General features: G+C 41.9%; 1 protein-coding gene across 1 annotated transcript in view; it reads right to left on the bottom strand.

Annotated features, from left to right (window-relative positions):
• The window catches only part of AAK1 (AP2 associated kinase 1), a 231,061-nt gene that overhangs the window by 38,028 nt on the left and 179,544 nt on the right, over positions 1 to 13,489 (bottom strand). Inside the window, exons 12-13 of the mRNA XM_044659555.1 lie at positions 12,404 to 12,909; positions 5,025 to 5,264 (exon numbers count right to left, since the gene is read on the bottom strand). Coding sequence (XP_044515490.1) covers positions 5,025 to 5,264; positions 12,404 to 12,909 — 746 coding nt within the window. The remainder of the gene's footprint in view (positions 1 to 5,024; positions 5,265 to 12,403; positions 12,910 to 13,489) is intronic.

Below are 13,489 nucleotides of genomic sequence, written 5' to 3' on the forward strand. Positions count from 1 at the left end.
CTCTCTCCATCAGGCCTTCCACTCCCTGGCTGCCTTACGTTTAGAGTACCTACCAAGAGCAGCTAGGTGGTACAGTGGCTAGAAAACCAGACATGGGGTCAGGAAGATTCATCTTCCTGAGTTCAAATCCAGCCTCAGATATTTACTAGTTGTGTTACCCTGAGTGAGCCACTAAATCCTGTTTGCCAGTTTTATCACCTGTAAAATGAGCTACAGAGCATACCACTCAAGCATCTTTAGTCAATAAAACCCTAAAAGAGGTTACAATGAATGAGAAATGATCGAATGATGAATGACAACAGTAACCCAATGTTCAAGTGCCATGGGACCATAGATAGGATGATAGGAGAACCAGCTCCAAAAAGCTTGAAATGGGCATGTGCAACCCTATGGCAGGGCATGCCAACAACGCTGTAATGATGATAAACAAAAGAGCTGGGTTGGCCTCTCAATGCTTATTTGAATCACAGCTAGGAAGGAGTGATGCTCCTAGGACAAGGAAGAAAGATGAAGGTGCCTAGTGTGTATTGGTGGACTATTTCTAGGGACTGGGGTGGGGAATGTTTAGTCCTGCTGATATATATATACACTGCAAACCTACTCTGCAGAGATTCTAGCCAGAGCCAGAGGAGCCCCAATAAATTAAAAATTCTGTTATTTCCAGGGAAGCACTGATTAATATTTGACTGAACTAGGAGGTCTGCTCTACACAAGAACAATGTCACACAGCCCATTAGTTGTCTTCATGGGCAGACTTACAAAAGGGATTATGAGGATGGATGTCTCATACTGAAGGCAAGAATCAGATCACATTGGTGGTGGTGGATTCTTGTACTCAATGGATTTAGGTTGCAGGAGGAAGAAGAAATGATTATTAGGAACAAAGCACTGCTGACTCTCTACAGAAATAAGTGTGATATTTGATTCAATTAACACGAGGCATTGTGCTAGGATCAGAAAGAGAAAAAAATAAATAAAAGAAACAGTTCCTGCCTTCAAGGAGCTTGTATTCTACTATGGGGAGGTGAAGAAAAAGAGATACAACCTCCTAGACAAAATTCCTCATAACATTAAGTTGTACCAGAGCCTGGTTTTCCTCTCAGAGGAAAAGGAAAAACTTCCAGAGATCCTGAGAATCAACAAGGAATTCCACATGACTGGCCTAACATGCAAAGGCATTTTGATTAAGGTGGGCTTCATACCTGGAGCACGAGTTTACAAAGAAACTATATTTTGGAGCTGAACACAGGAAGTGCAAAGAGAGTTAGAATCCTGGCACACCTGGATGTGCCCAGCAAGTATGGAAAGAAAACATATTAGATCATTGGCCTAGGCACATCCCCTTTTAAATAATTCAGAGGGAGACCCCCCCCCCAATATGATCATCTGGCAGCTGGGGACAGAAACTACTTCTCCAGAGCTTGTAGTCAAATCTACGTAGGGCCAATGAAGTGATGAGATAAATCTAGGTCTCTCATCATTCCTGATACTGGGAAGTCATGACGGAGGAAAGTTCAGGGACAACATCTACCTCATAGAATTGAAGCAAGGAATGATCTAAGTGACCTCGAAAACACTAGAGATAGGAGCTGTAGTGGAAAGAGTTTTGTAATGGGAAACAGGAGGACTTGGTTCTAATTTTTGCTTGATCTTTAACTAGCAGTGTAAAACACCCATGAAACAACATGAGTCACTTCCCTTCCCAGAATCCTGTTTTTCCTCATATTTGCAAAATGAGGAGATTGGGGTAGCTGGATCTCCAAAGTCCCTTCCAGGATTGATTTCTCATTCTGTACCTATAAATCAGTTCTTGGAAAGCCACTTTCTTCATTAATAAAGGAACTTGATCATTCCCGTATTTCTGCAGGAAGGCCATATGTTTTACCAAGGAAAGGGTGAAGGCACTGAACATTTATCTGGTTGAGTTTGAGCAAGGACAGGCCATTTTGAACATGCTCCCTTTCAAAGCAATTTATTTCAATGCTTTAAAAGACCCACAATTTTACCAAGATGGTTACTCCCTCCACTCATGTAGGACCCAAACCCAGCACAGGTATGTAGACAGTCCTTCCAAGTTACCGTGGCTTCACAATTCTTCCTCCTTGAGGGCCCACCCTGAAGATACACCTCTCTGAACATCATGAAGTTGGTGCTTAAAGGACAGAAACAAGACCTATCCCTTGAAGCTGATCTAATTCAAACCTTTGGCTCTGTTGGCAGAGCCTGTAAGAGCCTAAGGTCATCCACATGTCTTAAAAGTGGCACTGGAGAAGGACTCATTATAGAATTTAAAAATAACTTGAAAGGCATGCAACAAATCACATAGATAGCCAAGTTCTTTTAGAAATTAGTTCCCCAATGTCCATCAATTGGGGAATGGCTGAATAAATTGTGGTACATGTTGGTGATGGAATACTATTGTGCTATAAGAAATGATAAGCAAGTTGACTTAAGCTAGAACTGGAAAGATCTACAGGAACTGATGCAGAGCAAAATAAGCAGAACTGGGAAAACATTGTACACAGTAACAGCAATATTGGATGATGACTAACTGTGAAAACTTGGCTACTCTCAGCAATGCAATGATCTGGGACAATCCTAAAGGACTTATGACAGGGAATGCTATCCACCTTCAGAGAAAGAACTGTTGGAGTTGGATGGATGTCGGTCAAAGCAGACTATCTTTCACATCGGTGTATTTACAGTTTTATTTGGGGGGTTTGGTTTTGTATGCGTGGGCTCTTAAAACAAACAAAAAAAACCAAAGCTAAGATTGAAGTATGTTTTGCATGATAATACAGGTATGGCCTGGACCAAATTGCTTATCATCTCTGATTGGGAAGAGGGAATTGAGGGAGGGAGGGAAGGAGACAGTTTGGATCTTTGAAATAAAAAAAATTAAATCCTGCAAAAGTTTGTTTCTTGCTCATGCCTATTTGTCCTCTTATGAGTGAAGACTTTTACTGAGAGGAAAATAGCAGATTTCTATATTAAAAGTGCTTTCATAGTCATATCATGGGATTTAGCATTAGAAGAGACCTCAAAGAACACTGAATCAACATATATCTAAATCACTCTTGCTATGAGTTACTGCTAGGAAGGTTTCCTTTGGCTAGTTAACCCCATTCATACATTAAGAAGCCTTATTGGCTTCCGGGTAGCATAGGGCATGGACTTTCTGGGCCTAAACCCACAATTTAATGGACCACAGCCCTCAGTCTACCATAATAGTCATATGATTCCACATTTCATTCCTGATGCTGTCTTTACTTTTTCAGCTTGGGAAGTTAAGAAACCTAAATTCAAATCCTGAGTTTTTCTTGACTAGTGACCTTGAAAGAATTATATCACCTCTTGGAGACTTCATTTTCTTAAATGTGAAATGGGAATATTACCAGACTATTGAGGGGAAGTACTCTGCAGTCATTATAAAGTTATAAGTCAAAAACTCTTCATATTCAAATTATCTCTTTGTTTTCTCTCCCTTTCCCTTCCTTCCACCCTAAGTTTGATTTAATTTTGTTTTGAATTTCAATAACCTATTCTAAGCCCAAGATATTGATAATAATGATGATGGTGGGGATAGATGACATTTATATAGTACTTTGCAACTGATATCTACCTCATTTGATGTTTACAGTTGTGCTTTTTCAAAAAATTAATTTCTTTTTTTAAACCTTTTACTAGACAAAGAAACATTGGGAAGACATGCCCAGGGTGACAAAGCTAGGAAGAAAGTTTCTGAGGAAGGATTTGAATTCAAGTCTTCCTGACTCCAAGCCTGACAACTCTTTAGCTCACCACCTACTTACTATAGGGGATCCCCTTCTACATTTGGAGTTTTCAAGTATGCTGAGTTGCCATTTTTTGTGGTGTGGTTAGGAAAGACATGGTAAGGAGGGCCCAAGAGACCTCCCTTGGGATGGCTTGGCAGTAAATGAGAATCCACTGCAAATGCTCAGGTTAGGCAGCTGCTCAAGGGCTCACTTTAGAGAGGCAGAAATAAGCCTGACAGATGTCCGAGGCACTGTCTGCGGTCATGCGATCAGCAAGTTATTCGATCTGGTATTTGGGACCCAGGCCCTCTCCATCCCAATACAACATCCCCTCTTCTCTCCAACACGAGGGTGTGTGGTTCGGGGCCCCACAGGCCTGAGCCCATTGACAGGGCTTGGTTAGAAAAGGCCACAGGCCTTCATGCCTCAGGGGAGACTGCCGGACGCTGCTGGGTGCCTAATGTAAGGGGCCTCCCGTTCTTGCCCAGGACCCTCAGAGGCTGGGCCTGAGCACATGCCCTGGTTAGAAGGCTGCTCGGTAAGCTGCCCAAGGCTTGCCTGCTAACTTCTTCTGAGGTGGGGAGAAGAGCAACCTGTGCCACAGTGCCAAGGTGCCTGCATCTTAAGGGAAGGAGGGGCTTCCATTAGCACAGTAGGCTGTCTTTCCTGAAGAGGGTACCAGGGTTTTACTAGAATCCTGACTTCCAAATGGAGATGGTAAAAGATGCCATCAGTCTGTCTGGTGCAGAGAAAACTGCATATGGGATCACAGACACACGGGTTTGAGTCGTGCCTCTGCCTCTAGTCCTGGCTGTGTGACTCGGGGGAGGTCACTGAACAGTGAGACCCAGTTTTCTCCTCTATAAAATGGGATGAGTACCTATCTTGTACCTTTCTTATAGGTTTCTTGGGAAAAGAGCTTTCATTAAACTAGTGAATGCCATGGAAATATAAGTTATTGGGGAGCGGTATATAAACCATACCCTTCACTCTCATGGCTCCTCTAAGAAGCTCGGCCTTCAAAGCCTTCATAACCTTCTGCTAAGAAGGGACCCCAGCAAAGGGCAACCACTCTCCTCTGGCTAACGCCAGCCGCCTGCCTCAGCCTTAGGGACCAGCAGAATCACTGAGGGGAGGAGAGTCCGCAGCCCAGCTCTCCCGACTCCCAGGTCCCTCTCGCCCATCCCCTCGCCCTCACAGCACGCTCCTGCCTGCTCTGCCTTGTTCTCAGCCCAGGTCGAGTCTTACCACCGGCTCCTGGGCAGGGGGTGGCTGCTGGGCAGCAGCCAGTTGCACCTGTGGCTGGGGATGGGAAGGAGCCTGTTGCTTCGACTGTCCTGCTGCCACAGATGTCTTCTGCTGAGCCTTTAGCAGCTGCTGCTGCTGCTGGTAGAAGTTCTGCATCAACTGCTGCTGGGAGGCTCCTTGGGGTGGCCCAGGCAACTGAGCAATAGCTGGTTGCTGGGCTCCCTGATGCATCACCTGGAACTGGGGGACCAGCAAGACAAGATGAGGAAATGAGACGAGCAAAAGCTTGAGCCTCCCAAAGGAGACAAGCCTTAAGGTACACCTAATCCTAGCGCACAGGGACTGTAGCCATGGGAAAATAACAAATTGCAGTCCATCAGCCCAGCATATAAGAGGTAGAACAGGAAGACAACTTTCTCAATCATCTAATCCATCTCCCTCATTTGATTAAAAAAAGGAAACTTAGGATCAGACAACTAATAAATCTCTCCTGGCTCCTTGTTGCCACTCGGATAAAATGAAAACTCTATATAATCTAGTTCCAGTTTCTCTTTCTAGACTACTTTCACATTATTCCTCTTCAAGTATTCTATCTCCAGCCAAAATGGTGCCACTTTCTCCATAATTCCTTCCTCAGTCTCTCTAGTTAAGTGTGTTTTTCCTCCTCAGATTTCTTCCACACTGTATTTTTTTCCCCTATGTTCCTGTTGCATCCCTCCAACAGAATTTAAATGGTGGTGCCTCCAAGGCCCACCTAACCCCAGTGCTCTGCCTTTGGTGGGCAAGTAATAAATGTCTATTGAAGGGATGTGCCCTTAGAGAACAAGAAATCGAGCAAGGATTCAAACTTCTGATTCCAAATACAGTACTTTTTTCCAATGTACCAAGAATCAGATTCAAGATTATGATTTGTATTGGTATCCTCAATAACACTATTTTAAATTATGACACAATTTTTTTTATTAAATGTACTATTCTGATACTTCTCTTACCAACTTGGGTTCTTGGGGCCTTAGGCAAGAGAGTGCAAGCTCTGACAAATCTTACTAAGATGGAAAGAATCTGAGAATGGCCTTATCATAAACCATATATCTATCATTCTTTTTAAAACCCTTAACTTCTGTGTATTGGCTCCTTGGTGGAAGAGTGGTAAGGGTGGGCAATGGGGGTCAAGTGACTTGCCCAGGGTCACACAGCTGCGAAGTATCTGAGGCAGTATTTGAACCTAGGACCTCCCGTCTCTAGGCCTGACTCTTAATCCATTGAGCTACCCAGCTGCCCCTACATCTATCATTTAAGGATTAGCTGTGCCAAGTTCAAGGAGCCTTACCATCTGAAAGTCAGTCAAGGGATGAAGTATGTACAAAGATTAATGAAGACTGTTCACTAAGGCCAGCAGTGTTAGGTCATAGACACAAAATTGCAGATTCTTCAGATACTAATGTGACCACCAATAATGGCAACTTATACTTGGAAAGCACAGAGTATTTTTCAAAAGACTTTTCACTGCTCGTTTCATTTTATCCTCATTTCAACTGCACAAAAAAACCCCTTACTGTTATTTGTCAAATCAAGAAACTGAATCACTAAAGTTCAGTGACTTGCCTGTCTAGGATCATAAAGCTAAATAAAGGCACAGTCAGGATTAGAATTCCTATGATTGAATTCATACTATGAGGCTCTTTCCATCATGCTGTGGGAGGTATCCAAGAACAAGCATTATTTTTCCAATGTATCTCCATCCCCAACATAAGGCAAACTAGTACATCACCATTCTCAGCTTTGTGGGGCAGGCTAAACTCAGTCCTGGAGAGTGATTCTCTTTTTTATTCTCTTTTTTTGATAAATCCACCTCAGAGAGATTTCATTGTAACCTCCCACATCTTGGCCCATTCTAAGAACATTTCAACCCTCAGTATGCTGAATGAAGCCAAGGATCAAGTAGGCAGCTAAGTGTTGTAGTAGATAGAAAGCTAGATCTGGATTCAGGAAGATTCAAGTTGAAATCTAGCCTCAAACATTTGCTAGCTGTGTGGTCCTGAGTTAGTAACTTAACTTCTGTCTGCATTAGTCTCTTCATCTATAAAATGAGGATAATAATAGCACCTACCTCCTAGAGTTGTGTGAGGAAAAAATGAAATATTTGTAAAGTGCTCTGCAAATCTTAAATATTAGTGAGTTCTTACAATCATCCTGACGAATGAAATTTGAGACTTAGAATAGGTAAAAAGAAAACAAAGAAAAAGTAAAACCAAATCAAACTTTGAGTCCAGGAGCCAGGCAACCAGGTGAAGAGACTATAGTGGGAATGGGATAGAGTGGTACAGGATATAGAGATGAGGGGGCAACAAAGGGATAAACTACAATGAAATTTTTGTGACTGAATAATAACAATTCCCTTTAACAATTACAAAGCGCTTTCTTCAGTATGAGTGTGTCATTATCCCAATTTCACAGATAGGGAACCTGGGGTTCAGAGATGTTCTATGATTCACCCAGGTCTTCAGTTAAAAAAAAAAAAGTCAGAATTTGAAGCTAGGTTTCTTAAGTCAAAAAAAGAAAAGATAAGGTAGTGGTAGGAATGAAATAATGGAATCAGATGACAATGGTTGGGAGACAGTGGGTTATAAATAAAATGGGCCCCAAGATCTTAGGACAAGCTCAGAAAGGGCCACCCTCTGGTGGGACCAACAGGCTTCTCACATAATATGGGTAGGTGGGAGGATAATGTTTTTAAAAGAAGTCTTCCCATCAGTAACTCATGTTAGGGAGAGATTTCAAAATTGTTTATTGATGAGATTAAAAATTCTTTCTCTGCATCACCAAGAAGTCACCCACTTAAAATTGGAAGTTAAAAATAAAGTCTGGGATTTATCGCCTATTATGAAAATAAAACATAAACTAAGATAGACAAAGGAACTCATTTCTAGAGCATCATGAGTTCACCAAGTAGATGGCATGAGTATTATTAGCCCCAGTTTACAATGGGAAGTGGGGTTAGGGTGGGGGAGAAGTGAGACTTACAAAGGTTTTATGATTTTTCCTGTTTACTTAGTTAAGAAAGTCAGGCCCAAGTCAGGGCCTGAATCCAAGTTCTAATTCCAAAGACAACACTCTTTTTTACCAAGTGAGACTACCTCTCTTAAGGGTACAAAGAAGCTCTAAGCCCACTGTGATCACTCCCACTTCTGAGTTCATTCACTGCTCCCATATGTCTCTTGGAGATAAACATTACAATGTTGTTTAGTTTTTCAAATATCGATGCCTTAGCTCCTTGAATGAAAATCTGGTGTCATATATCTGTTAGTGTTTCCCTCATAGGACCGAGTATAGTAGCCAAGACTCAGATCTACTACTTTTAAGGCCTTCCTTCATCATGCCACACTTTCTCTGTGCGGATATAACAAACATAAATAAAAGAGTAGACATCCCTCATGAAGTCTAGAAACAGGAGAGCTGATGAGTCAGTAAATCGTTAGCACTATTCAGAGGAGACAGGGTCCTTGATCAGCTAACCCAAAGACCTAGTCTGCTTGGTAAGGATATGTCTATACTACAAATAGAGCATTATTTACCAGGCTAACCTATCTTGATGACGGTATCCTCCAGGACCATCCAAATCCTTTTACTCTGACCTATACTCATCATAAAACATTGTGATCTTAATTTCATCACCCCAGATTCTCTTCTTGAAAAGAGAAGAAGCTAACCATCAATGTGCATATTTCGGTCCATTTGGCAATGCCATAACTCAATACTCTTATCACCCCTGATTTTATAAATAGACTATTCTCTTTTTGACTTAGTGGAAAGTCTTCAAAAACTGATGTAGTCAAAAAATTCATTACCCTGTAGCTAATCTGGGGATGAAGCATTTAGAACTAAGTTAAGTGGGCCCTCAGGTGACAGTCACACATAGTCCATCCCCTGGTCCTTACTTAGTAGAGCCTGTTAAGGAGGAAGGGTGGGAAATGACTCCCTCATTAGACTATAAGTTCCTTGAGGGCAGGGATTGTCTTTTACCTCTTTTTTATATCCCCAGAACCAGCACAATGGCTGGCACAAAGTTGGTGCTTAATTAATATTTATTGATTCCTTGCTGGGAACCTCAGCTTTATACAGCAGATCAGCCTTAGATCTTAGATCAGCCCAGAAATCTGCCAAAATCAGCTGCTTCTGAGCAAAGTGGAGTGAGGGGGGCATTGTAGAAAAACAACCCCATCTTTCAAGATATAGCTCAGGTCCTACTTCCTCCATGGAGGCTAGCCTCTTGTTGTTCAGTCATGTCCCACTCTTCCCAATCTCATTCCTTGGCACACCAGGCCCTTTTATCCTCCACTATCTCTTCAAATCTGCCCAAGTTCCTATTTGTTGGTTCCATGACACTATATATCTATCTCATTCTCTGCTATCCCCTTTTCCTTTTGCCTTCCATCTTTCCCAGCATCAGGATCTTTCCCAATGAGTCCTGTTTTCTCATGTAGTCAAAGTAATAAATAAATTCAATAAAATTTCCCCAGTATGTTTCCCACAACTTACCAAAATGGTGCTATTGACTTCAGGGTACACAACGAAGATAAAAACAGCAAAGATAGAGAGGTAGAAATAAATGAGAAGTGCTTACAGAACGAATGATAGGAAGTCTACTTTGGTGGAGCATTGTTAAATGAAGAGCATCTATCTAGACTTCATTTTACAGACAAGAATATTGAGGTCTAAAGAGGAAATTCATTTATTCTCTTTTGAGTCTTAAGTGTTTTACTCTTGCTTGGATTACCATGATACCCTTTCAATTATTCTCTCCAGGTTGTATGATTCTCCTGTCTAAACCATACTTCATATTTTGACAAGATTAATCTTCTTAATGGACATGTCTGCTCACATCACTCCATCACTTAAAAAACTTCACTGCCACCCTATTGCTTAGAGACTGAAATGACTACTCATTGGCATGGTTCTCAAGGCTCTCCACAATCTCCTGCCACACAAATGACAGACACAAGTGCTGTTTCCCTAACAGAATGTCAGAACTGGAGGGGATCTTATGGTTCTGCAGTTCTTTTGGTCTCAGGACCCCTTTACACTCTTGAGGACTCCCTCCCTCCAAGAGTTTTTGCTTATGTGGGTAACTATCAATTGATAGTTACCACATTAAAAATGACAATGTCTTAGTATTATTGTCAAAGTAGTTCTGATCTCACAGACTCCCCACAAGGGTCTCAGGGCCCACCCACAGTGCAGTGGACCACACTGAGATCTGGTGTTGTAGATCATGTAACAACTGAAATTCTCGAGAAATGGCATTTCCTATTGCCTCTCAAAAATTTCAATAGTTATACTCATTTGGTTCCTGGAGACCACAGGATTTTATAGCTCTGTATAGAAATCATAAGTGTTACATGTTAAAACACTAAGTCTCAAAGAAAATAATTGAATTTCCTCTTTAGATCTCAATATTCTTGTCTGTAAAATGAAGTCTAGATAAATGTTCTTCATGTAACTATGTTCCACCAAAGTAGATTCCCCATCAATCATTCCATGAGCACCTCATACTTATTTCTACCTCTTTATCTTTGTCGACATTAATCCCTATTGCTGCAATATCACCTCTACAAAGACATCGCCTCTATAAAAAAGACTCCCCTGATTCTCTAAGTCACAGATTATTTTTGTTTCCAGTGATCTCTTCTCTGGATGATTTCTGTCTTGGGGCACAGGATGTACTCTATATCCCTTGCTTTGTGGTAATCTCCTTGAGGGAAGAATCTCGCTCTGTTTTTAATTCTCTTAATACTAAATACAGGGCTCTGAACACAGAAGCTACTTGATAATCATTGATGGGTGATGAATGTTGTTTGGTAATTATTTCATATGAATATATCTCTCTCAGTACTACATTTTATCTAATTTTGTTGTTTAGTTGTTTCAGTTGTATTCAACTCATGACCCCATTTGGCAGGAATACTGGAGTGGTTCTCCATTTCCTTCTCTAGCTCATCTTACAGATGAGGAAACAGAGGCAAAGAGGGTAAAGTGACTTGCCCAGGGTCACACAATTAGTAAATGTTCGAGGCCAAATTTGAACTAGGGAAGATAAATTTTCCTGACTCCCTTGCCCACCATGTATCCTCCCTACTTCACTTCATCTTATGCAAATAATTTTCCTTAAGCACAGGTCTGACCAATTAACTCCTCTACACAATTATCACCAATGACTTTCTATTTCCTCAAGATAAAATATATTTGTGTCACTTTTAAAGCCCTACACAGCCTGGCCCAATTTATTTTTCCATTCTCATTAGATGCATCTTGCCCATTTATACTTTGGTATTTACCTAAATTGGCTTTGTCATTTGCCCTCACATGATACTCCATCAGGCCTCTCTCTGGGCTTTTGTACTAGTAATCCTCATGCCTACAATCACCTCTCCTTACCTGTCTTACTTCCTTTAAGACAAAAAAGCTCAGGCACATTCTTCTACAAGAAAGTTTTCCTTATTCCACTGCTAGTCATGACCTCCTTCCCCAACTACTTTGCATATATTTATACTTATTCACTATTTAGTGATGCTGTATATATACTTATATGGCTACTTAATACATACTCTTCCTGTACATTTAAATATATGCTTAAATACAGCAGTATATTTGTGTGTCTACACATACACATGTACACAACATAAACTCAAACACACACATACTCCTACATTAAATTGAAACCTCCTTGCAAATAGGGATTATTTCATTCTTGGTCCTTAAATCCCAGCACATAGTTCAGTTCCTAGCACATAGATGCTTAATAAATGCTAGTTAATGGGCTGATTTTAATAGGCCATATCTGTCCAGTATGATTTCAAAGCCCTTAAGAAGTAGGAGAGTGTTATTTCTGTATTTCCTACAGCCTCTAATATAATCCTAGGTAGAAGGCAATTCAGTAAAAAGGACTGGATAGCCTGAAATCAAGGGAATGGTTTATGTGTAAAAGTTTTAACTTTTAATGTCCCGTGATCAAGAAGCTGTTGTTATAATACACACAGACCCCAGATGAGGGCTTACCATCTCCAGGAGGGGGAGGAAAAGGAGGGAGGGAGGCCATCGGGAGCTTACAATTTCAGAAAATGGGTGGGAAATTGTTATTACCTGTAATTGGGAAAATATCTTTAAAAAAAGGTATCGGTTAGTACTGTACTGAGAAGATACAATCTCTGGAGGGACCAAGGCACGGCTGCTGAGGAGGGCTGCGGTCAGAGTGCCTGTCCAGCCTGGTCTGACGGCTGACCTTTGCTTCTTCCTCTGAGGTTCCACCAACTGCCAGGAGCACTTCTACAGCGTCCCATGTGAGGGATTACAGCCTGGACCTCCCGGCTTCTTTACCAGACCTGCTGCCTCTGGGCCGGAGCCCGCCTCCCAAAAAGCCGGCAATTAACAGCTCCAGGACCGCTCTGGGTACTCCTAATAATGAGGCCCAGATGGTCGATGTCCAGGGCCAAGCGGCTACTACATAGGCACTGCGCGCCTCTTACCTGCTGCGCCGGGGCCAGCGTCGGCTGCTGCTGTGTCGGCTGCGGCTGCTGCTGGTAAAACGTGGCCTGTTGCTGTGGTGGCTGCTGTGGCTGCTGTGGCTGCTGCTGCTGCTGCTGCTGTTGTGGCTGTTGTGGCTGTGGCGGCGGCTGCTGTTGCTGCTGTTGTTGTTGTTGCTGCTGCTGCTGCTGCTGCTTGAGGAAGAGATGCTGCTGGTGCTGGGGTGTGGCCTGGGCCTGAGTGGCAGGTGTCTGCTGCGGAGTGGGCGGAGCTTGTGGCTGCTTGGGTGGAGCCTGGGGGAGGGGCTGACCGGAGGGAGGCTGGGGTTTTGGTTGAGGAACATTGGTAGCCTGAACGCTGGGTACTGAAACTAGAAAAAAAAAAACTCAAAGTTAAGGCGCAAAGGGCAAAACAACTCCGCTAGTGTAATATCAGAACAAAGTGATGCCCAGTGCCAGTCGTAGTGTGATGGGATGGTCTGGACCTAGGACCCTGCCCTTACTGGATGCAGAAGGCATTTTCAACAACAATAACAATAATCAAAATAATCATAACAACAGTTGAGATTTATTGAGTACTTTAAGGGGCTTTAAGTTCTTTAAACTTTACAATAATAATGATGATGATGATGATGATAATAATAATAATAGCTGGAATTTATAAAGTATTTTATTAAAAAAAATTTTAGAGTTAAAGCAATTATATAAAAAATCAAGCCATTCCCCAATTGATAAATGGGCAAGAGACATGAATAGGCAATTTTCAGGTAAAGAAATCAAAAGTATTAATAAGCACATGAGAAAGTGTTCCAAATCTCTAATAATCAGAGAAATGCAAATCAAAACAACTCTGAGGTATCACCTCACACCTAGAAGATTGGCTAAAATGAAAGAAGGGGAGAGTAATGAATGCTGGAGGGGATGTGGCAAAATTGGGACATTAAT

Source organism: Gracilinanus agilis, chromosome 2 (assembly GCF_016433145.1).
Source record: "Gracilinanus agilis isolate LMUSP501 chromosome 2, AgileGrace, whole genome shotgun sequence".
Lineage (NCBI taxonomy): Eukaryota > Metazoa > Chordata > Mammalia > Didelphimorphia > Didelphidae > Gracilinanus > Gracilinanus agilis.